The sequence below is a fragment of the Xenopus tropicalis genome, chromosome 6, assembly GCF_000004195.4.
Source record: "Xenopus tropicalis strain Nigerian chromosome 6, UCB_Xtro_10.0, whole genome shotgun sequence".
In the NCBI taxonomy this organism is placed as follows: domain Eukaryota; kingdom Metazoa; phylum Chordata; class Amphibia; order Anura; family Pipidae; genus Xenopus; species Xenopus tropicalis.
In genome coordinates, this window is record NC_030682.2 from 10,077,650 (window position 1) to 10,104,317 (window position 26,668).

At 41.8% G+C, this 26,668-nt stretch overlaps 1 protein-coding gene across 1 annotated transcript in view; it reads right to left on the bottom strand.

Annotated features, from left to right (window-relative positions):
* Positions 1–495: 495 nt before the first annotated feature.
* wnt3a (Wnt family member 3A) overlaps positions 496–26,668 on the bottom strand; it is a 63,536-nt gene continuing 37,363 nt past the window's right edge. Inside the window, exons 2-4 of the mRNA XM_002939308.5 lie at positions 22,289–22,530; positions 5,148–5,413; positions 496–1,835 (exon numbers count right to left, since the gene is read on the bottom strand). Coding sequence (XP_002939354.2) covers positions 1,356–1,835; positions 5,148–5,413; positions 22,289–22,530 — 988 coding nt within the window. The 3' untranslated portion in view covers positions 496–1,355. The remainder of the gene's footprint in view (positions 1,836–5,147; positions 5,414–22,288; positions 22,531–26,668) is intronic.

Below are 26,668 nucleotides of genomic sequence, written 5' to 3' on the forward strand. Positions count from 1 at the left end.
GTCGCAGCAGGGAGCAGGCCATAGTTTGGGGACGCGGAGGGGTCGTTGTTTGAGGACTACAGTCTGGCCCCCCAACAGTCTGAGGGACCATGAACTGGCCCCATGTTTAAAAAGTTTGAGGACCCCTGAGTTAAACAGTCACTAAGATGGATGACATACTATTATTCTGATTGGGGGACCTTAACACAGTCTTACTGGCTGGTTAGCCTGCCCATCCTTATCCCCACATGTCTATGATATGTCCGCTGACATCAGGAGGAAGGGGTGGCCACCAAGATGCCTTATTGGCTTTTCCTGCTTTTTTGGAAACATATTTGCATGTGGAAGGTTCATCTTCTCTTAAGGTCCAGTTATCTATGCAATAAACCAGATATATGAAGATATGCACATCATTTGATTCTGTGAGTATCAGCCTGAATCAGAGGGACTTTGGTGGCATCAACGATAACGTTGAAGCCCATTGACTTGGAATCATCTCCAAATACCTTAACAGTATTGATTTCTTTCCCTTTAATGGATATAATAGAGAAACTTGGTGGGAAATACTGTCAAAACCATCTATACTAAGGATATTTGGCTTATTCTTGTCCCAGCGATCCGACCCATTTCTATGTCGAATCCTGTATCGTAACGGGGAGCGATGAATTCATTAAGTGCGGTTTCCAACTCGAATCCTTTGAAATTACACGACTCTTATATCTCAGTCATTTAAGCAACGGGGTCATTGTCCAAACACAGTCTGCTCGGCCGCCGATCACCCAGAACGGTTTTATGACGACGACGGAAGCCGTTTCACAAAATGTCGATTTTTGTTTTTGTGTCAATATTTAAAAAACAAAACAAACAAAAAAAAAGTCCTTTTCAAATGGTGAATTTCATATCATTGTGAAATCTGGGGGGGAAAGGAAACAGCAAAATGAATTTTTCCCCCGTCTGTCGTCTTTATCGTTGAGTTTTTTGCCCAGTAGTGTTTTTTTTTCCCTTTTTTTTTTTGCTTAATGAAAAGTTAAATATCCAACTGAGTTTGCACAAACTCCTCATCGACTGAGAACATCTCAAGAACATCAGTTACGTATTTGGAATGTGATATTTGTAGATTATCTGTTGTTGTTGCATCTTCTGAACCACTGAAGTTTGGGGTTATCTTGCGTTTCACTTCATGCCATTGCAAAATAACATGGATATACTGTGTATTGTGTGTGTGAAGATCATATTTGAGTAGGTCTAAATCTCCAGGTGCATTGAGTCTTTCCAAGAAGCTTTAACACCTACGCCATTCGACCAGTCAAAGTCTTACTGGTGCTTGACAAACCGGCCCGTGATTCATGTCTAGAGCCCGGTTTAGGAATAGATGCTTATTTACATGTATGAACATCGTATACCCTTATACATTCTTGACAGCTGACGTAGCAACACCAATGGAAGATGCAGTGACATTTTTCTTTCCGTTTCTCAGTCCTTGTGTTGTGTCCTCGGCCGCAACATAAAAGATCGCAGCCGTCTATTCCATGGGAGGTTACGTTGCACACCCGATCGCGGGTTCCGAAGGATCCGGTTTCGGGATTGGGCTCACAGAAATTGGGGGAGCTCTCATAGTAAATCAAATCTCTCTCTGTAGGCGGCTTAAAGAACGTATATTTGGGCCTCAGGGTTTCCACCCATCCCCGGGATTCTCGATGTTTCTCCACCACCATTTCGGAGGCGCTGTCGTATTTATCCTTGAGATAGTCGCCGATCACCCTGAAGTCTGGCTGGGACCACCAGCAGGTTTTCACTTCACAGCTTCCGGATAATCCGTGACATTTGCATTTAAGATGTCTGTGATCTAAGATCGACTGGAAACAAAATGAAAAAAAAAATAAAAAATTAGTATTAGTTCCAACAATTCAAATCCACTATAAATATCCAGATATTATAGATATTATTCAGGCAAAGATCAGACAGAATCTTCTACAGACACTAGGAATACATTTATATTTATAGTAATAAACGATTATCACTACATGAAAAATGAGCCCAAAAATAACGTATCTATCTTTAAGACACTCAAGGGACTTTAACGGTGAAGACACACTGAGCTACTTAGTAGCAGCTACTTGTCACTGCTTCTAAACTCCAGAAAATCCCCTGCCATAGACAATACTGAGAATTGCCTCTGCTAAACACACATAGGGGCACATTTACTAATCCACGAACGGACCGAAAGCGTCCGAACACGTTTTTTCGCAATGATCAGTATTTTTGCGACTTTTTCGTCGCCGTCGCGACTTTTCCGTATGTCCCGCGTTGTTTTCGTTGCCGTTACGACTTTATCGTATATTTTCCACGACTTTTTCGTCGCTGTCGTGAAAAAATCGGATTGGTTTCTCCGGCGTTTACAATTGCTCAATAAGAAAAAATCGCGACGGCGACGAAAAAGTCGCACAAAATACGATAAAGTCGTGACGGCGACGAAAAAGTCATGCAAAATACGATAAAGTCGTGACGGAGACGAACAAAAATTCGCAAAATCTGAAAAAAAAGGCGACGGCCACGAAAAAGTCGCAAAATTTTCGTTTCCAATCCGATTTTTTCCCATTTGGGATTCAGATTCGTGGATTAGTAAATGTGCCCCATAGAGACACTTATCAGTAAATGATCAGCATTGTCTGTTTTAGTAGCCGCGACAAGTAGCTGCTACTAGTAGCTCCGTGTGTCTTCACCCTAAAGGTATAAGGAACGGTTGGTTAATAGTGATGAGCGAATTTTTCTGCCAGACATGGATTCACAGTAAATGTCCACATTTCACCATTGGCGAATTGTTTCATGAAACTTCTGCTAAAATTCGCCGCATAGAAATTTGTTGCGCATCCAAAAAAGTCACGGTCGTGGCAAAATGGATGCGGCAATGGCAAAATGGGCGTGGTCGCGTAAAAAACCCAGCGGGCGACAAAAAAGTCATGGACAACAAATAGTGATGAGCGAACCTGTCCCGAATTTGGTATACAATTTTTTTTCTCGTCCGCGTCTTTTTTGTCGCCTGCGCTTTTTTTGCTGTGAATTTTCACAGAAGTTTCGCCAATGGCGAAATGTGGAAATTCGCTGCGAATCCATGCCTGATGAAAAAATTTCACGGATTTTTCCTCATTTTGCAAATGATCTGGTCGTTTCGCAAGTTTTACTGCGAAACGGGACAAATTCGCTCGTCACTATTGGTTAGTTTTGGAAAGAGGCAAACCAATGAACAGCTACACATAAGTCGGCTTATTTATCAGTTTTCAAGTCTGCAAATTCAAGTGTGTTTTTCTAAATCAGATAAACTGGCAAATGGAATGGCCGCTTATTTATCAATAGGGAAAACTCATTTATGAGCTCAAAAAACTCAAAAAAAATTCAAGTTTGAGAATACGGCGTGACTTTGCCTAGGGCAACTCCCATTGACTTCTATAGAAACTCACAAGCTTTTGGGTGGCAAATTTTTACATTTGGATTTTCAAGTTTTTTTGCACTTAAATACCAGACATTCGAGTTTTCGGACCATTACTCGAATCGAGAAAATAAATATAAAACTCGACCGTTGATAAATGCCCCCCAAGGTGTATAACTGTATAGGCCCTTATCTCCCAATGGGTAACAGCAAGATATGAGCCTCTATGGAAGCTCATATTATATATAATATTGCTTCAGCCTCACTTCTTGTAGCAAATCATTATCCTTTACTCAGCTGAACCCTCACAGCCAGAATTCTGATTGCATGAGAAGATAATACTCCAATGAGTAACCTTTATTTATCCAACATGTCTTGTTAAGTAGATGCCTACTTGATGTACGTCATTGATAACAAATAAAGCGATACTTTTTGGGTAAAAAATTGAAGTCCGATAAATAAAAAAAGATTTTTTTTCTACAAGGATAAAATTTCAATTTTCCTTGTAATATTTATTACGTAATTACATAGTTACATAGGGTTGAAAAAAGACCAGAGTCCATCAAGTTCAACCCTTCCAAGTAAACCCAACCTATACTTACCTATCTATACACTCACATACATAAACTATATATACAGCCACTAATACTAACTGTAGGTATTAGTATCACAATAGCCTTGGATATTCTGCTGGTTCAAGAACTGATCATTATTATATGGCTTTTGTATTAAATGTCATTTAATTACATAATAATCTGTATATATAGTAGGGGCAGATTGGCAATGGGTGGAATTATTTTACTTTACACATCTCAAGAACTGATGAAACATTTATTTTATCAGATAATACAGTATCTGCTCCCTACCTTTTATTATAAATATATTAAGAAAGTATATTTTTGTAAGCTTTACGGGGTAGGGACCTCCATTCAAATTGGAAGCGTTGAGTAGAACGAATGGACATATATATATATATATTATATAGATTGTAAGCTCTACGGGGCAGGGACCTCCATCCTCTTGTGTCTTTGACTCTTAACTTATTGCAACTGTATCTTTTATTTATCTGTATTTATTGTTATACTGTGTATTTATCTATTATTATCTTAATAACCCCCTGTTTGTATTAATGTATCTACTGTACAGCGCTGGGTACATAAGTAGCACTTTATAAATAAAGATATACATACATACATACATATATATACACATTGCCTTTATTAAATATTTTTATGACCTTTATTTTTCGGAAACTGAATGGGTCAGAAAGGAATAATACAAAGACATGGTTTATGGGGCATTTACTGTATATATATATGTATGTGTATATGTATGTATGTATGTATGTATGTATGTATGTATATCTTTATTTATAAAGTGCTACTTATGTACCCAGCGCTGTACAGTAGAATACATTAATACAAACAGGGGGTTATTAAGATAATAATAGATAAATACACAGTATAACAATAAATACAAATAAATACAAGATACAGTTGCAATAAGATAAGAATCAAAGACACAAGAGGATGGAGGTCCCTGCCCCATAGAGCTTACAGTCTATATAATATATATATGTATATATGTCCATTCATTCTACTCAACGAGATAAATGCTGATTTATAACACTTCAAAATAACAGAAAAGACTTGTGGGTTGAGCCCTAAGTTCTACTTTTATCATTTGGGTCTTGAAAAAACACTGTCTATGGAAGAGCAGATGAAGTAGAAAAGTAACTTACTGTTCTGCCGGCTTCATTGTTGTGCCTGTTCATGGCTGAGCGGGCGTCGGGCCGGTTCTCCCGTGCATCTGCAAATTCTCGAGACACCATGCTTCCGAAATCCATATCTTCGCTGCAGCCCCCCCACTTCCAGCCTTCCCCGGGAGGTCCTTTGTGATGGGAATCACAGCCGCAGATGGTGGCAGATCCCTCGGCGCAGGATCTGGTAACGGCAAACGCAACTCCAGCTGAGGCGATGGCGTGAACAAAGGCCGACTCTCTCGTGGCTGCAAAGGAAGAAATGGAATGAATTAGATTTCGATTTCATCTCAAGGTGGTCACTACCGAGACTGGGCGCCCAGGGCAGAACGTCTGTCTCTGTTGTGTATCTGCACTCAGTATAACTACCAATACTATCAAGGCAAGGAAATAGTGTTATATGAAATCAAGAAAATAGAAGATAAATTTATTTACTATTATGTATTTGATCCCAACTAAGATATAATTACCCCTTATTGGGGGCAGAACAGCCCTATTGGGTTTATTTAATGGTTAAATGATTCCCTTTTCTCTGTAATAATAAAACAGTACCTGTACTTGATCCCAACTAAGATATAATTACCCCTTATTGGGGGCAGAACAGCCCTATTGGGTTTATTTAATGGTTAAATGATTCCCTTTTCTCTGTAATAATAAAACAGTACCTGTACTTGATCCCAACTAAGATATAATTACCCCTTATTGGGGGCAGAACAGCCCTATTGGGTTTATTTAATGGTTAAATGATTCCCTTTTCTCTGTAATAATAAAACAGTACCTGTACTTGATCCCAACTAAGATATAATTACCCCTTATTGGGGGCAGAACAGTCCTATTGGGTTTATTTAATGGTTAAATGATTCCCTTTTCCCTGTAATAATAAAACAGTACCTGTACTTGATCCCAACTAAGATATAATTACCCCTTATTGGGGGCAGAACAGCCCTATTGGGTTTATTTAATGGTTAAATGATTCCCTTTTCTCTGTAATAATAAAACAGTACCTGTACTTGATCCCAACTAAGATATAATTACCCCTTATTGGGGGCAGAACAGCCCTATTGGGTTTATTTCATGTTTAAATTATTTTTTAGTAGACTTAAGGTATGGAGATCCAAATTATGGAAAGATCCCTTATCCAGAAAACCCCAGGTCCTGAGCATTCTGGATAACAGGTCCTAAACCTGTATATGGATATAACATTATGGTATGTTTAAGTAAGAGCCGTTACTGTTACCCTATTTATACACATATTTATATGATTTAATGAACACAAGTAATTAAGTGCCGAGTGATGAAAGCCAAGACACAATATATATAAATACACTGTAACAGAATGACTTATTGTACAGAGATTAATGTTGTTCTATAAACACTTGGACTCGGAAAGCCAACGCAGATCCTCAACCAACTGTTTAGGAAGTGGCTGGGAGTCAATTTACAAAAAGGAATCCGGGTTTTGTTGAAAAGCTTCCGTAAATCATGATCCCCAAAGTGCAATTAAAGCCGGAATATTCCGTACCTTCATTCTACCTTCTATCCATTAACACCCAAAGCTGCGGTGCAGACAGATACTTTGGAAGCGAAGGGATCTGCTGAAAGGAAACGTCGGTGAGGCCGTACCACTTTCCCTATTAACAAGGCTTCGTGTCTCATTCATTGGAGCCTTCAGTGCGATTAGCAAGGTAAGTGCAACTATAAACCTCCGACACGTAGAGGGAAACGTTCTGCCTTGGGGAGCTGGATTACATGTGTCACAGCAAACAGAAAACATACAGCCAAATCTACTCGCCTGGTCTCTAGGCACATAAATCCCCTTTCCTAACGATTCCATTGTGTTTAGAATGTTCTAATGAAGTTGTCAGTAACAGGCTGGTCTAGCCGATTGGTTACAGGTGGCTTGAAGCCCCACCTTCCTTCAGATTGGCCGCACCCAACACAATGCTCTTTAAGATCCATCAACTTATTTCCAGGTAATGGAGGAAGACTTTAATGACCTACTGACCAATATTTTTGGTTGATGCCCAAGCAGTGGCTCGTTATCAACATGTTGCTCCCCAACCCCTTGGGTGTTGCTCTCAGTGCCCCCAAACCAGGGAGTTATTTTTGAATTCCTGACTTGGGGGCAAGTTTTGGTTGAATAAAAACAAGATTTCCTACCAAATAAAGCCCCCTGTAAGCTGATAGGGTGCATAGAGGCCCCTAATAGCCAATCACAGCCCTTATTTGGCTCCTCCATGAACTTTTATGGTGCTTGTATTGCTCCCCAAGTTTTTCTACATTTGACTGTGGCTCCCGAGTAAGAAAGGTGGGGGACCCCTGTTGTAAGGGAAGGTAACATGGGCCCTGTTTGTATGTGTAAGGTACAATGACATGACCGAGAGCATCATTCTTTGTTCGGAACAAAAGGCAGTGGTGGTGGGCTTTGCTACATGTACTCCAGGCCAGGCATGCCTACTGAAATAGAGTAACTATGGCTGTTGAGATGTTTACATGATGGTTTATATGGAATTCTACCTCCTCACACTACTTTGCCTTTAGGTGGGTAAAAGCAGCGTGGGACTGGCCCACCAGGATACCAGGAAAACTCCCGGTGGGCCCAGGTGTCAGTGGGACCTCCTGCTCCTGACCATTTGGCCTGTTTCATGGCCATTCCCTATTTCTGAATGGGAAGAAAGAGGAGAAATAGATGGAAGAATATATGCTAGCATGTACATTAAAGAGACTAGGAGAATAAAGAGGTTGGGTGAGGAAAGGAGGAAAAATAGTCTAGAAATTGAGCCTGTGGTCTAATGTTTTCTGGTGGCCCCTGGGGTCCCAGTCCGGCACTGGGTAAAAGCCACAGAAGCATTCCAAAAGGGAACAAGGAAGCACAACAAATTCACAGTGTATTGGTTACAATCCAAAAATCGAGGTTATAAAAAGTGGTCTAATGCTCGGGTTGCAATAAACTGTGACCATATGACAGAGGTAGAGGGCACCTCATTGCCTGGGAATCAGTTTAAAATAAACCAATTTCCTTAACGTTCAGATTTAAGTCTTCCTCTGGTGAACGTTTGGATATCAGTAGGGATGGACGGAATTATTCTCCAGGCAAATTCCCGTATTTCCCCGTTTAGCGAAACGGGCGTCAAAATTCGCCTCTTATATTTCGTGAATCTTTTGAAAGGTTTGCGGAATTTTTGGCTAAGCAAAACGGGACTGATTCGCTCATCTCTAGATATTGGTTGTACGTTTAAATGCAACGAGCTAAAACTCCAATGGGAGGAGGTTCTGAACATGGAATAGTAACCAATCGTACGAAAGTGACTCCCATTGTAGGGCCCCCAAGGGTACCGTCCGATATTTTGCACAGGCACAGATTTTATCCTTATCCCACCGGAATTTTCTAACCTGTTTCATTGACTAAATGACCAATTGCCCTGGTATGAGTCCACACATGGACCGAAACTCATCAAAAATATATCATGTTCTCAAGAAATTGGAAATGAATTTATTTTGAGTTTATAATTAAGAGTGTTTTTGATTTTGGGCATAAGGCACAAAGAACTATTACGACAGGGTAAAGACATTTATTTTTGGCTAAGGAAGTTCTCGGTTACCCCTTGTGCCAATGGAGAGCAGTAGAACCCATCAACCCAACAAACCTTTGGCAAAATGGCACCAACGTCTAAACTCAACATGGAAAAGAACAACGGAATAAAGTACAGAGGTCGGTGATGTTTTTATTCTCCTTTTGCCGTGTAATTCAACAAAGGCTAATGAGATGTAAATCATATATAATGGGGGCAATAAATGAAAGGAAGCCCCCCCATCAATGGGATATTTACTAGTGTCGAGTCAAAACTGCGATTGACAGAAAACTTCCATGACAATAGGATTGCCCCAAACCCACCTGAGAATGGAATCTCAGCGGCCCGATCACGAGACAGCCCCCCCCCCCGACCCTCGGCCTGGTTGGTATGGCAAATTGTCCTTATTACCTGCTGGGTGAATGAATCCCTCTTTGTGCTGGCACTGTCACGCTGCATTACACCAACAATAGGCCCAGATATTTTATATGAAATTCGCCCTCGCCAGTGATTAGCAAGGACCAGCTAAGTCATAGCAACCTAGAACTATGCATTGGAAGGGCCCAAAAGGGAAATCCCTATTCAAATGGTTTAATAAAACAATCTAAAGGGCGTGTGAATGGGGAAAAGCATTTTCATTTCTCCCTCCAGCCTAATCTCATGGTCTCCAAGATATTGTGTTGCGAGTATACCCCAGCAGGGTGCGGGCCCAAGGTCTCCCGTCAATTCTTTAACAGCCCCTCTCTTTTCCCCTGCGAGGCAATGATACACCAGTGCGGCTGCCTCCCCCCCCCCCATGGCAAAGTGAAACACACATTTTATCAAAAGGATGGACCTTCGAACACATCCTCAATGGTTCCAGATTCTACCCCAGAGGTTATGGGTCGTAACCTGGATTTGGGGGGCTCTTTTCAGAATCCTAGTCAAAGATGAACTTTAAAACATGTCACCTTCATGGGTTTTAGTTGCCGTTTGGGGGCTTCTGGTTGACTGGTTAAGTAATAGCTGACAATGGAACAATGTCTTTGTGTTGGGTGGTGAATCCTCCCCAGGCTTCCACGGATCTTTAATATCTCATTGGTTGTTCTCCCCGTTGTTACCGGGGAGAAATAGGACGAGGTCGATGAGAACAATCAAACTACGTATGGGATCCCTTATCCGGAAACCTGTTATCCAGAAAGTTCAGAATGACAGAAAGGCCATCTCCCATAGACTCCATTATAAGCAAATAATTCTAATTTTTAAAAACGATTCCCTTTTCTCTGTAATAATAAAACAGTACCTGTACTTGATCCCAACTAAGATATAATTACCCCTTATTGGGGGCAGAACAGCCCTATTGGGTTTATTTCATGGTTAAATGATTCCCTTTTCTCTGTAATAATAAAACAGTACCTGTACTTGATCCCAACTAAGATATAATTACCCCTTATTGGGGCAGAACAGCCCTATTGGGTTTATTTAATAGTTAAATGATTCCCTTTTCTCTGTAATAATAAAACAGTACCTGTACTTGATCCCAACTAAGATATAATTACCCCTTATTGGGGCAGAACAGCCCTATTGGGTTTATTTAATAGTTAAATGATTCCCTTTTCTCTGTAATAATAAAACAGTACCTGTACTTGATCCCAACTAAGATATAATTACCCCTTATTGGGGCAGAACAGCCCTATTGGGTTTATTTAATGGTTAAATGATTCCCTTTTCTCTGTAATAATGAAACAGTACCTGTACTTGATCCCAACTAAGATATAATTACCCCTTATTGGGGCAGAACAGCCCTATTGGGTTTATTCAATATTTAAATGATTTTTAGTAGACTTAAGTTATGGAGATCCAAATTACGGAAAGATCCCTTATCCGGAAAACCCCAGGTCCCGAGCATTCTGGATAACAGGTCCCATACCTGTACTAAAATATTCCAAATTGTTGGTTGCGATTTGAATTTCAGAGGCAATGGACGAGCAAATGACCAGCTGTGATTATTATGGGATACAACATCTAGATAGACTTTAAAGAAAGGGTTGGTTCCCAGAGGGACGGCAGCCAAACCGCCACACATGGTTTTTACAATTCCTACCACCATGTGAGCCCACAAGCACCGGCCCATAAAGTCATGCTGTTTACTAGTTGAAGTGTCACAAAAAAAGAAGGAAATGTAATTAACATCACTGCTGGTACACTGGTTTGGGAAAGCCGTCTAGATCCTCAAGAATCTTCCTGCCTTCAACCTGTTACACTTTACTGCTGCGCTGCAAGTTGGAGTGATATCCCCCTCACCCCCAGCAGCCAATCAGCAGAACAATGGGAAGGGAGCAAGATAGCAGCTCCCAGTAGGTATCAGAATAGCATTCAATAGTAAGAAATCCAAGTCCGGCTTGGGACTCCTCCAGTTACATGGGAGTAGGAGAAACAATAAGTTAGCTGAAAGCAGTTCTAATGTGTAGCGCCGGCTCCTACTGAAAGCTCAGACTCAGACTACCCCCTAGTTGCCGGTATCAGTGACTGGAACCAATAGCCAAGGACATAGAGGCTCAGAAACATGTACAAGGGCCCCAAAGCTGGGAATGACCCCCCACTATCCCTGCTGGGAAGGGTCTCACACTCACTGGTTGGTCTCCAGGCAAAGTTCTTGTTTAATAAACATTCAATATGTTGCATTATTTTTTTTTCTTCCCTTACAGGATTTTATAGGTTTTCCATGACTTCTTAATTTAATTGCAAACAAGTTCAGGCACCAGAGACTCATTAGGCAACAAGGGGAGCCTCCTGCTCATAATAAAACTGATGCTGACACCGAGAGCAGAGATAGATACTTATGTGAGCACTCCTCTGTCTGTCTATATATATGTCTATTTATCTATCTATATCTATCTATCATCTATCTATCATCTTTCTTTCTCTATCTGTTTATCTATCTATCTATCTATCTATCTATCTATCTATCTATCATCTTTCTTTCTCTATCTGTCTATCTATCTATCTATCTATCTAACTATCTAACTATCTATCTATCTATCATCATCTTTCTTTCTCTATCTGTCTAGCTATCTATCTATTTATCTATCATCATCTTTCTTTCTCTATCTATCTATCCATCTATCTATCATCTTTCTTTCGCTATCTGTCTATCTATCTATCTATCTTTCTATCTATCTATCTATCTATCTATCTATCTATCATCTATCATCTATCTATCTATCTATCATCTTCCTTTCGCTATCTGTCTATCTATCTATCTATCTATCTATCTTTCTATCATCTATCTATCTATCTATCTATCTATCTATCTATCTATCTATCTATCATCTTTCTTTCGCTATCTATCTATCTATCTATCTCTCTATCTATTTATCATCATCTTTCTTTCTCTATCTATCTATCTATCTATCATCTATTTATCTATCATCATCTTTCTTTCTCTATCTATCTATCTATCTATCCATCTATCTATCTATCTATCTATCTATCTATCTATCTATCTATCTATCTATCTATCATCTTTCTTTCGCTGTCTGTCTATCTATCTATCTATCTATCTATTTATCATCTATCTATCTATCTATCTATCATCTATCTATCTATCATCTTTCTTTCGCTGTCTGTCTATCTATCTATCTATCTATCATCTATCTATCTATCTATCTATCTATCTATCTATCATCTATCTATCTATCTATCTATCTATCATCTTTCTTTCGCTATCTGTCTATCTGTGTATGTATGTATGTATGTATCTATCATCACCTATTTTCCTAGATTTCACTTATCTCTGGACATTTTGTCTTCAATAAAGCTAAATTATGAATAATACCCATTTCACAATAGGGAAGGCTGTACCCTAATAAAGCTGTACCCTAAGGGTAAAATCTACCCCATAACCCACAGGTCCCCCCCCCCCCCGCCGGTTTCCCTTTCTCCCTAAAGTTTATTTGTATTGATGTTTAAATCAGCTCTCGTTTTGGAGATTTCAGGAGGATTTCATACTAATAACTGAATGGTGGAAGTAAAAAAACAAATGTATCTAGATAAGCGACATTGTCTGCCTCTCAGCTCCCATTCAGCCCCCATTCAGCTCCCATTCAGCTCCCATTCAGCCCCCATTCAGCTCCCATTCAGCTCCCATTCAGCCCCCATTCAGCTCCCATTCAGCTCCCATTGAGCTGTGTGTGTGGGTGTTCATTCCGATACCCCTCGGAGCCCATTGGAAAGGAAGAATCCTGCCGGACAATAGGATGCTAATTAGCTCCCCCTACTGTTCACTATTGTTGGGAGGCTCCCACGGTCGCCCTTGGCTGGGTTCCGCACACAGTGATGAGCCCAGGGGGAGATGCCCACACGTTCCTACGCCCCACGGGTTTCATGCAGATCCTTTGCTTTGTGTGAAAAGTTACAGTTCAACTAAGTCAACCCCTACACCCTTAGTATAATGCATCTCTAGAATGAAACACAGAGGCCTGCCTTTATTCCACCATTGAGACCACCTCCAAGGTGAATGCTTCCTTATTAACCACTTAGGTTCTATGGTTCCGTGAGATTTCAAAGTCCCAAATAGGTTAGTAAAACATCACTTTCATAAACATCAGGAAAACTGATTACAACTTGTTTTCCGCAATTAAATGAAGATATATAGATGATGTTTTTTAGCAAAATGGACAAAGTATAATGTGAGTAAATGTATGGAGAAGCCAGGGCATGTCTAATGTATTGGGCTCTGACTAGATCTACTACTACTAGGTTATGTACTCTGTGTAGAACTGTCCTAGTACCAGGTTATGTATAGTGTTAGGTACTCTAAATAGATTCATCCTACTACCAGGTTACATATAGTATTATATATATGTCTCCAGGGACCAGATTACATATAGTATCATGTACGCTGAGTAATTTTGTCCTAATACCAGGTAAAGTATAGTCATATAAACACTGAGTAAATGTGTCCTGTATCAGGTTACATCTAGTATTATGTACTCCGAGTAGATGTATAGTCATATAAAGATTGAATAGATGTGTCCTAGTATCAGGTTATGTATAGTGTTATGTACTCTAAATAGATTCATCCTACTACCAGGTTACATATAGTATTATGTACTCTGAGTAGATGTCTTCAGGGACCAGATTGTGTATAGTATCATGTACGCTGAGTAATTTTGTCCTAATAACAGGTAAAGTATAGTCATATACACATTGAGTAGATGTGTCCTAGTATCAGGTTATGTATAGTGTTATGTACTCTGAGTAGATGTCTCCAAGGACCAGACTATATATAATAAATTCTTTCTTTCTAGAAACGTCCATGTAAGAATATTTTTAATACTAGTGGTAAAGTAATAGTAGGTGCCAGTCCCTGCCCTGGTGACCATAGTAACCCCCTTAGTAACCAAATACAACCATTTAGCAACATCTGATTGGTTGCTATGGGTTACTAGTCCCGGAGCCAAAGTTTCTTCCTGTTTTTCTATTGCCTCAAATGTCTCATTTATTGGATAAAATGTGGGCGTGTCTTCATTCGGCAATCTTTTACCGCAGCGACCGCGTATCTGTCAGCGCCCCGTTCTGCCTTAATCTGCTCCATTCACTGAGTATATAATATATCACTGAATCATTTTGTCATCAAAAACTACTTTCATCAGCCACAAATTCCTCCCACCTTCACTGGTTAAAATATGTTTTATTAATAACCGCTTGTGCAAAGAGCCCCATTAACCCTGCTATTAGCAAAAAGAAACGTAACCAGAGGAAAAAACGGTGAATTAACTCTGAAGGGGTTAATATAGTAGTAGCCTGAAGGCCCAGTAGCCCATAGCAACCAATGAGCAGTTTGATAGTTAGACTAAAGGATTGGAGTCCTTTAGACCTTATCTGTCCATGTATGGGCAGCCCGACTGGCCTACCTGGGCCCAATTTTAGGCCAAATCTCGATGGGGCAAATTTGATTTTCCCATTGGATCGCATTGGCTCGGTCCAACGATCCATATATCCGCCATTTTAATTTGATTGCTTGGCCCTAGGACCAAAGGATTGAATTAGCCAAGTATCGCCCACCATAGGAGAAGATCCGCACGTTTGGCAGATTGTGCCGTGTATGGCCACCTTAAGGAAACATCTCAATAGTTTACTTGGGTTACTAGGCCAGGGCAAAACAAACATTACTGTGCACTAGCATCCAAAATATTCATTATATATGGGATATTTTTGGGGATGTGGTGTTCCACAGTCCGGAGGTATGTACAACCCAACTCTATGATCTTTTTAATTAAAATTAAATTGACTTTGTCTTGTTAAACCAGTGCAATGAATGATGGGCAAGAAGTATCAGCTCTGTTTCAAGGTGGACCCTAGATGGAGATGTCAAGTTGGGCATCTTTCTCTTGGTAAGAATGCACCAATATTCCTCCCTCTCTCTCAATCATGGAGGTCTCTGCCTCTAGCCAAGTTAATAAAAAAATTGGCCAACTGGCCATTCCTCTCCCAGCAATTTGATAGACTAAGGAAAGCAAACATCTCAATGGTTTCTTTGGGTTACTAGGCAAGGGCAAAACAAACATTACTGTGCACTAGCATCCAAAATATTCAATATATATATGGGATATTTTTGGGGATGCAGGGTTCTAACATCCAGAAGTAGCTACAGATACAGACTAGATGTACAACAACCCAACTCTCTCTACCAGAGCTGTTTCACTGTGGACCCTAGTGGAGATGTCAAGTTGGGCATCTTTCTCTTGGCAAGCATGCAACAACATTCTTCCCTCTCTCTCTCTCTCTCTCTCTCTCAGTCATGGAGGTCTCTGCCTCTAGCCAGGATAATAAAAATATTGGCCAACTGGGCATTCCTCTCCCAGCAATTTGATAGACTAAGGAAAGCAAACATCTCAATGGTTTCTTCGGGTTGCTAGGTCAGGGCAAAACAAACATTACTGTGCACTAGCATCCAAAATATTCACTATATATGGGATATTTTGGGGGATGTGGGGTTCCAGAGCCCAGAGGTATCTGCAGATAAGGCCTAGATGTACAACCCAACTCTATGATCTTTCTAATTTAACAATTCATGGATACTACGGCCTGAGCACTCCCTTGATTCATTATATTCAGCATCTAATTCAGAGTTTTGCATTGACTTTGTCTTGTAAGTTAAACCAGTGCAATGAATGATGGGCAAGAAGTACCAGCTCTGTTTCACAGTGGACCCTAGATGGAGATGTCAACATTACTGTGCACTGTCATCCAAAATATTCACTATATATGGGATATTTTTGGGCATGTGGGGTTCCAACATTTGGAGTATCTACAGATAAGGACTAGATGTACAACAACCCAACTCTACCAGCTCAGTTTCACAGTGGACCCTAGATGGAGATGTCAAGTTGGGCATCTATCTCTTGGCAAAAATGCACCAACAATCTTCCCCCTGTCTCTCAATCATGGAGGTTTCTGCCTCTAGCCAAGATAATAAAAAAAATTTGCCAACTGGGCATTTCTCTCCCAGCAATTTGATAGACTAAGTAAAGCAAACATCTCAATGGTTTCTTCTGGTTACTAGGCAAGGGCAAAACAAACATTACTGTGCACTAGCATCCAAAATATTCACTATATATGGGATATTTTTGGGGGCGTGGGGTTCCAACATCCAGAAGTAGCTACAGATAAGGACTAGATTTACAACAACCCAACTCTACCAGAGCTGTTTCATGGTGGACCCTAGATGGAGATGTCAAGTTGGGCATCTTTCTCTTGGCAAGAATGCAACAACATTCTTCCCCGCCCCCTCTCTCTCTCTAATCATGGAGGTCTCTGCCTCTAGCCAAGATAATAAAAAAATTGTCCAACTGGGCATTCCTCTCCCAGCAATTTGATAGACTAAGGAAAGCAAACATCTCAATGGTTTCTTCGGGTTACTAGGTCAGGGCAAAATAAACATAACTGTGCACTAGCATCAAAAATATTCCTTATATATGGGATATTTTTGGGGGCGTGGGGTTCCAGCATCCAGAAGTAGCTACAGATAAGGACTAGATGTACAACAACCCAACTCTACCAGAGCTGTTTCATGGTGGACCCTAGATGGAGATGTCAAGTTGGGCATCTTTCTCTTGGCAAGGATGCACCAACAATCTACCCTCTCTCTCAATCATGGAGGTCTCTTCCTCTGGCCACGATAATCCAAAAATTGGCCAACTGAGCATTCCTCTCTGTATCTCCTGAAAAAACTTATGCCTACAGAGTCTTCTCTCTTACAGTCACTAAGGTCTCTTCTCCTCACCAAAATATTGACAGCTAACCCCCATGATGGCATCCAATAAATTGCTGAATTGACTCAGGAACTACTACTATGGCACCTGTTTTGAGAATCCTTTGCTCCCCTTGAATGGGTTTCTGATGAATCAGAAGGTTTGGTAGATATCAGATGGAGGATTTGGGTGGAGATACATAGGAGTTGTGTGGGGAAGAATACACAGTGGAGCTATTTCCATAACACTAAAGCTGTGTATTGATAATGATATATAGCCCTCACCACGTGACCCCTGAGCAGCCTTTGTTTTTGGGTGTTCATCTTAGCAACCCAACTCTTTATCACACTAAGCTCTCCTTTATTCCATCCTTCTTCTCATGAATTGCTCTGCAAATACAAACCTGCCGCTTACTGTTTACAGATGTACGGCAAAAGGTGCAGACAGACGGCCTTAGTGAAATAATGATCCCTGCGGGAAGCACTGATTGGTTGTGAACAAATAGCAAACACTGCGCTCAGTGCGGAGTAGCGTGTAACGTCCGAGAGATAGAGAACTCATGGGGAGAAACATGTTTGCAGATATCTGTAGGTTTGCCTCTGTGTCTATCCCATTTTTCAAAAAGCAGCAGTCCTGCCTTGCTTTATGGCTGAGATTCTAGCTATCTGTATAACAGAGCATTCTGTCACAGTGGCACAGATCCTATCTGATCCCCCCATTGTAAGCAGCAGTCCTGCCCTGCTTTATGGCTGAGATTCTAGCTATCTGTATAACAGAGCATTCTGTCACAGTGGCACAGATCCTATCTGATCCCCCCCATTGTAAGCAGCAGTCCTGCCCTGCTTTATGGCTGAGATTCTAGCTATCTGTATAACAGAGCATTCTGTCACAGTGGCACAGATCCTATCTGATCCCCCCATTGTAAGCAGCAGCCCTGCCCTGCTTTATGGCTGAGATTCTAGCTATCTGTATAACAGAGCATTCTGTCACAGTGGCACAGATCCTATCTGATCCCCCCATTGTAAGCAGCAGTCCTGCCCTGCTTTATGGCTGAGATTCTAGCTATCTGTATAACAGAGCATTCTGTCACAGTGGCACAGATCCTATCTGATCCCCCCATTGTAAGCAGCAGTCCTGCCCTGCTTTATGGCTGAGATTCTAGCTATCTGTATAACAGAGCATTCTGTCACAGTGGCACAGATCCTATCTGATCCCCCCATTGTAAGCAGCAGTCCTGCCCTGCTTTATGGCTGAGATTCTAGCTATCTGTATAACAGAGCATTCTGTCACAGTGACACAGATCCTATCTGATCCCCCCATTGTAAGCAGCAGTCCTGCCCTGCTTTATGGCTGAGATTCATAAGAAGATGAAACAACAAATCATCATTTGAGCACCACTTTCTAGTAATGCCCTGTGTGCTTGAAACTATAGGACCTTCCCCAATAAAAGACACCATTCCACTTAAGATTTCCATGAATGTTAAACTCTAATAAACAAGTTCTCTTCATCCCCAGCTCAAAGGCCCAAGCCTCTTATAACAAAGCACTTAATCCAGTTAGCTTGACCTTTGACATCATGAAGGTCGCCAGTGACCCTAATCCAATCAGATTGATTAACTCAAGTTGAGTCTCCTTGGGATGAGCCTCCCTCCCTCTGACCTGCTCCTTAGTGCGGCCAGAACAGTAGGAGAGACATTCCGTATTATTCCGTATTATTCCATATTTGCACCTCAATGGGAAGGCGGTGACAACCAATCACATTACACGCAAGCTTAAACTCCTGCTAAATCATCAAAAGTATCATTCCTCAAAGGTTCATCAAAAGTAGTTTAACCACAACATCTAATGGGTATTTCCCAGCTCATCTGTCAGGCCTGGCACTCGCTCCCATAATGAGATGTGTAGTTTGTGTGGGGAGCGAGCTGTGTGTGCGGCTATGGCTCTGCTGTATTATATATATTGCTATAGTTCCAGGGGTACCCAGGGCACAAATAAGCACTCACCCCAAATCCCCCCCTAACTGGCCTTCAGGCTGGGCCCCCTTAGCCCATAACAAGGTTACAGATATATAGAAACATTGGGGTAACAGTCACCCCGCTATAGTTCCAGGGGTACCCAGGGCACAAATAAGCACTCACCCCAAATCCCCCCCTAACTGGCCTTCAGGCTGGGCCCCCTTAGCCCATAACAAGGTTACAGATATATAGAAACATTGGGGTAACAGTCACCCCGCTATAGTTCCAGGGGTACCCAGGGCACAAATAAGCACTCACCCCAAATCCCCCCCTAACTGGCCTTCAGGCTGGGCCCCCTTAGCCCATAACAAGGTTACAGATATATAGAAACATTGGGGTAACAGTCACCCTGCTATAGTTCCAGGGGTACCCAGGGCACAAATAAGCACTCACCCCAAATCCCCCCCTAACTGGCCTTCAGGCTGGGCCCCCTTAGCCCATAACAAGGTTACAGATATATAGAAACATTGGGGTAACAGTCACCCTGCTATAGTTCCAGGGGTACCCAGGGCACAAATAAGCACTCACCCCAAATCCCCCCTAACTGGCCTTCAGGCTGGGCCCCCTTAGCCCATAACAAGGTTACAGATATATAGAAACATTGGGGTAACAGTCACCCCGCTATAGTTCCAGGGGTACCCAGGGCACAAATAAGCACTCATCCCAAATCCCCCCCTAACTGGCCTTCAGGCTGGGCCCCCTTAGCCCATAACAAGGTTACAGATATATAGAAACATTGGGGTAACAGTCACCCTGCTATAGTTCCAGGGGTACCCAGGGCACAAATAAGCACTCACCCCAAATCCCCCCCTAACTGGCCTTCAGGCTGGGCCCCCATAGCCCATAACAAGGTTACAGATATATAGAAACATTGGGGTAACAGTCACCCTGCTATAGTTCCAGGGGTACCCAGGGCACAAATAAGCACTCACCCCAAATCCCCCCCTAACTGGCCTTCAGGCTGGGCCCCCTTAGCCCATAACAAGGTTACAGAAAGGACTACAAAGACCCATTCCTGACAATAACCACTGACAAGCCAAGACTTCGGGGCGACGCACACACCTAAGCATTTGGTTTAGAGTTAATTGCTTAATTATGTGTTAATTAAAGTAATCCCGAGATTCTGGCCTGTCAGCGTTCCTGGAGGAGATGGAAGTGCCCACCTGCTGGGGAAGGAGGGGGGGGGAATGGATCAGTTTTCTCTGACCGGGTCACAGTAGAGGGGTATTTTGCATACGTCAGTTCTTTGTGTCTGTGATTGGAGATAATGACTATATACCCTGCGCTGGGGTAGGAGAGCGAGGTTTGTGGAGGGGAATTTCTCTATTGCCCGGACTACCCAGCGCCCCTAGAGACCCCCAAGGGATATATGCCCAATAGGCAAGGGTTTTTTTAGAATTATTTTCCTTCTCTGTCCCTCTAGGACCTAGAATTGTTTTAGATAACACAGGGTCAGTGACCCTAGCAACAATATAGCAGCCTAGATACCGGACCAAACCAAATATTTTCAACTGTAGGTGCAACACAAGCTCTATTTACAGAGTGCCGATAGGGCCCCTGGTTACAAACTCTTTATTGGTCGATGGTAATAGGTATAACTGCACCACGGGGTAATCTGTTCCATAATCCACAGAGACTAAAGAAGATTTATTTGGATTATCCATTTGATCTCATCACAGTGTTACTTGTTGATACAGGTATGGGATCCCTTATCCAGAAAACTCAGAATTATGGAAAGCCTGTCTCCCATAGACTCCATTTTAATCAAATAATTCAGAATTTTAAAACCGATTTCCTTTTTCTCTGTAATAATAAAAAAGTACCTGTACTTGATCCCAACTAAGATATAATTACCCCTTATTGGGGCAGAACAGCCCTATTGGGTTTATTTAATGGTTAAATGATTCCCTTTTCTCTGTAATAATAAAACAGTACCTGTACTTGATCCCAACTAAGATATAATTACCCCTTATTGGGGCAGAACAGCCCTATTGGGTTTATTTAATGGTTAAATGATTCCCTTTTCTCTGTAATAATAAAACAGTACCTGTACTTGATCCCAACTAAGATATAATTACCCCTTATTGGGGCAGAACAGCCCTATTGGGTTTATTTAATGGTTAAATGATTCCCTTTTCTCTGTAATAATAAAACAGTACCTGTACTTGATCCCAACTAAGATATAATTACCCCTTATTGGGGCAGAACAGTCCTATTGGGTTTATTTAATGGTTAAATGATTCCCTTTTCTCTGTAATAATAAAACAGTACCTGTACTTGATCCCAACTAAGATATAATTACCCCTTATTGGGGCAGAACAGCCCTATTGGGTTTAATTAATGGTTAAATGATTCCCTTTTCTCTGTAATAATAAAACAGTACCTGTACTTGATCCCAACTAAGATATAATTACCCCTTATTGGGGCAGAACAGCCCTATTGGGTTTATTTCATGGTTAAATGATTCCCTTTTCTCTGTAATAATAAAACAGGACCTGTACTTGATCCCAACTAAGATATAATTACCCCTTATTGGGGCAGAACAGTCCTATTGGGTTTATTTAATGGTTAAATGATTCCCTTTTCTCTGTAATAATAAAACAGTACCTGTACTTGATCCCAACTAAGATATAATTACCCCTTATTGGGGCAGAACAGTCCTATTGGGTTTATTTAATGGTTAAATGATTCCCTTTTCTCTGTAATAATAAAACAGTACCTGTACTTGATCCCAACTAAGATATAATTACCCCTTATTGGGGGCAGAACAGCCCTATTGGGTTTATTTAATGGTTAAATGATTATCTTTTCTCTGTAATAATAAAACAGTACCTGTACTTGATCCCAACTAAGATATAATTACCCCTTATTGGGGGCAGAACAGCCCTATTGGGTTTATTTAATGGTTAAATGATTCCCTTTTCTCTGTAATAATAAAACAGTACCTGTACTTGGCCCCAACTAAGATATAATTACCCCTTATTGGATGAAAAACAATCCTAATGGGTTTAATTAACCTTAATTGTAGACTTAAGATATGAAGATCCAAATTACAGAAAGACCCCTTATTCGGAATACCCTTGGTTCCGAGCATTCTGGATAATGGGTCCTATACCTGTATATGGGATTCCTGTTTAAATATATGAAGTATCTGTCTCAACAAGCAGCAGTAGCCATACTGACCCTGGGTAAGGCAAGCTAAGCAAGTAACATGGCAGCTCCCACCGCAATCTGACATCTGATTGGCTGTGTGACTGCCAGACACTACCAACGAGAGATCACATGATGGTGACGCCTACCTTTATCCAACACCGGTCCAAATATAGCCAGGTTGTCGTTAACGGTCGTGCAGTTCCACCTCCTCCCTCGGAACTGGTGCTGGCACTCCTGAATGCCGATTTTAACCCCTTCCGCCACGCTGGGCATGATCTCCATGTAATTCCTGCAGAAGCGCATCTGCTTGGCCACCAGGCCCGGGATGGTCCCGCAGGGAATGGGCTGGGTCCCCAGAGTGGAGTATTGTTGCCCGACAGCTAATGACCTGCATGGAAAGAGAGAATAATTGTGATATAGTACAAGTGTTCTGGTAGTTTTCTAGGTTTATTTTGCCCCGAGGCTTCAGTAACCAATTATATTCTATGTTACAAATGTCTGTACAATTAAGCTTTGCTGGAAACTATACAGCAGTAAATGCTATTGTTTCGGCAATATTGTACCAGTATTAAATGAGCTGAAACTCCTTCAGTGCTGGCACTTAGCAATAGCATCAGGTAGAATTGGCATTTAGTAATATCACTATATACTGTGAGAATGAATGTACCCCCTAGGTGAAAATATGCAGATATGTCACTGATATGTATAAAAGCACTTGGCCTACAGCCATATCACTTTGTATGGTCACAAAGCTCCTTGCGTGTTCTAATATCCTTATCATTTACAGTAGGGGGTACATTATCCCTTATAATACATGAGTGATACTCAGAGTTCCCTGTGTAACTCAGCCTGCAGCCTTGTGCCTTTATATGGGCACAGAACCCCTCAGTGCCTGCTAATATCCTTATCATTTACAGTAGGGGGTACATTATCCCTTATAATACATGAGTGATACTCAGAGTTCCCTGTATAACTCAGCCTGCAGCCTTGTGCCTTTATATGGGCACAGAACCCCTCAGTGACTGCTAATATCCTTATCATTTACAGTAGGGGGTACATTATCCCTTATAATACATGAGTGATACTCAGAGTTCCCTGTATAACTCAGCCTGCAGCCTTGTGCCTTTATATGGGCACAGAACCCCTCAGTGACTGCTAATATCCTTATCATTTACAGTAGGGGGGTACATTATCCCTTATAATACATGAGTGATACTCAGAGTTCCCTGTATAACTCAGCCTGCAGCCTTGTGCCTTTATATGGGGGGCACAGAACCCCTCAGTGACTGCTAATATCCTTATCATTTACAGTAGAGGGTACATTATCCCTTATAATACATGAGTGATACTCAGAGTTCCCTGTATAACTCAGCCTGCAGCCTTGTGCCTTTATATGGGCACAGAACCCCTCAGTGACTGCTAATATCCTTATCATTTACAGTAGGGGGTACATTATCCCTTATAATACATGAGTGATACTCAGAGTTCCCTGTATAACTCAGCCTGCAGCCTTGTGCCTTTATATGGGCACAGAACCCCTCAGTGACTGCTAATATCCTTATCATTTACAGTAGGGGGCACATTATCCCTTCTAATACATGAGTTCCCTGTATAACTCTATGCAGCATGAGCTGGATGATTAGCCCATAATTAGCTGTGTGGATCCATAGGTGTCACTTCAGACATCTGCAGTCTATTCCGTGGCGCTCCGAGCATTTCTAGACGGAGAGATAGCGAGGGAAATCTCTGCGGGGTTCCAGGAACCCGATGAAGCAAAGGAAAGACTCCATATTGGAAGATGATTTTACATTTCAAAGGGAGAAATATTGTGAGGGAAAGAAATAACTCCCCAGGGACCCGAAGTGCCTCCTAATCATGATCCGCGCTAATGAGCCCCCCCCTTCCCCCCTCTCACAGCCGTGCATACGTTAGCCGGCGATTTATCAGCGAGCAACATTGCCGCGCACTTCAAAGCGCTCCCTAAACCCGCTCTTCGGATTGGCTGCTCTAATGCCTGGCAGAATATTCAGCAAGCAGCACGCCACATCTGCCCTTAAAGGGGACCTGTCACCCTAAGAAATAATGTCAAATCCTTTTCTATCAGGTTAGTAGAGCCAAATAAACGTTACTTACACTATATAAATGATTGAATTTCTTTTCCCTTCACTCTTGGAATTTACAGTCACAGCCAGCAGGCCGGCGCCATTTTGTGTGCACTGTTATTGAGGCAAAGCTTTGTATCAGCCCAAAATCTTATGCATTTGCCATCTAGGAAGTGCTGAATGGAAAGTAAAAGTCATTGTAATTGAAAATCTGAGCTGTCAATCATATATTGCCTGCCCCGCCTCTATGCCTCCGGCATAGAGGCGGGGCAGGCAATGTATGATTGACAGCTCAGATTTTTAAGTCCATCTATAACAGGTATGGATGATTTAATTAAGAAAAGAATTTGGGTTTCATGTTTAATCTCTATAGGACTTTTATTAAACAGCTTTTTTAATGCGTGGGTGTTAGTTCCCCTTTAATGTCGACCAAAAATAGCATTTTGCCCTACAGTAGGGCCTGGGATGGTCCCATTATATTCTTATACCCTGCACTGGAGCCAATCATAATGCCCTCCCTCCCCCATGGCTAAATCTTCCCCAGGTCTCCCTGTTTTTACCCACAATCGGGTGGCGATCAGGGGCATTCTGACCCCCCTCTGAGGCAGCCTATGGGATGCCGCCTCTCTGCGCTTAGGTTTTTATGCTTTTGAGGGGGGCAGGAGTGGCTTTTTGCTGCCCCTGGTAACTTTAGGTAACTTTATATCCTGTTCTACAGATGATGGTCCATATGGGGCCTACACTGACAGCGAGGGTCAAGCAAAGGAGTATAGCAGATAGAGGGCAGTTATATAATCATCATCATTGTATTGTGCCTACATGGTACCATGTATTCTCCTAGCCTGGAGCAACACAAAAGAACATTTCCTAGGAGTTGCCCAACAAGGGCTGTGATTGGTGATTTGGTAGCCTCATGTTGACTGGTAGACTCTTATTGCCAGTAAACATGGCCATGATACCTCCAAAACTTGCCTCCAAGTCAGAAATACAAAAATGAGCCCCTGCTTTGGGGCCACTTGGAGCCATATCCAACATCTTGCCGGCTTTGGGGGGACTTGGACATTGGTTATTTGGTAGCCCCATGTTGACTGGTAGACTCTTATTGGCAGCACAAGTGGTCATTATACCTCCAAAACTTGCCTCCAAGTCACAAATACAAAAATGAGCCCCTACTTTGGGGCCACTTGGAGATTGGTTATTTGGTAGCTCCATGTTGACTGGTTGACTGTTTGGCAGCACACGTGGTCATTATACTTCCAAAACTTGCCTCCAAGTTAGACATACAAAAATGAGCCCCTGCTTTGGGGCCACTTGGAATCGCTACATCTCTATTCGCTACATCTCTATTGGAGATTGGTTATTTGGTAGCCCCATGTTGACTGGTAGACTCTTTTTGGCAGCACACGTGGTCATTATACCTCCAAAACTTGCCTCCAAGTCACAAATATTAGCTCCTGCTTTGGGGCCACTTGGGGCAACATCAAACATCTTGGTCTCTGGTGGGGATGGCTGCTCTTGCCTCTAGCCACCATCATTCTAAGGCCAAACCATGAAAGTGACGCACCTTTAATGATGCATTTTAGAAACTATTCTACAATTCCAGAAGCAAAACAATTCTACAAGTGGCTAAATCACTCGGGTTGCACTGAATCCAGGATTTGGTTCGGGATTCGCCCATTTTACAGCAGGATTCGGAGTTCGGGATTCGCTCATTTTTCAGCAGAATTCATAGTTCGGGATTCGCTCATTTTTCAGCAGGATTCGGAGTTCGGGATTCGCTCATTTTTCAGCAGAATTCGGAGTTCGGGATTCGCTCATTTTTCAGCAGGATTCGGAGTTCGGGATTCGCTCATTTTTCAGCAGAATTCATAGTTCGGGATTCGCTCATTTTTCAGCAGGATTCGGAGTTCGGGATTCGCTCATTTTTCAGCAGAATTCGGAGTTCGGGATTCGCTCATTTTTCAGCAGGATTCGGAGTTCGGGATTCGCTCATTTTTCAGCAGGATTCAAAGTTCGGGATTCGCTAATTTTTCAGCAGAATTCGGAGTTCGGGATTCGCTCATTTTTCAGCAGAATTCGGAGTTCGGGATTCGCTCATTTTTCAGCAGAATTCGGAGTTCGGGATTTGCTCATTTTTCAGCAGAATTCGGAGTTTGGGATTCGCTCATTTTTCAGCAGAATTCGGAGTTCGGGATTTGCTCATTTTTCAGCAGGATTGGGAGTTCGGGATTCGCTCATTTTTCAGCAGAATTCGGAGTTCGGGATTTGCTCATTTTTCAGCAGAATTCGGAGTTTGGGATTCGCTCATTTTTCAGCAGAATTCGGAGTTCGGGATTTGCTCATTTTTCAGCAGAATTCGGAGTTCGGGATTTGCTCATTTTTCAGCAGAATTCGGAGTTTGGGATTCGCTCATTTTTCAGCAGA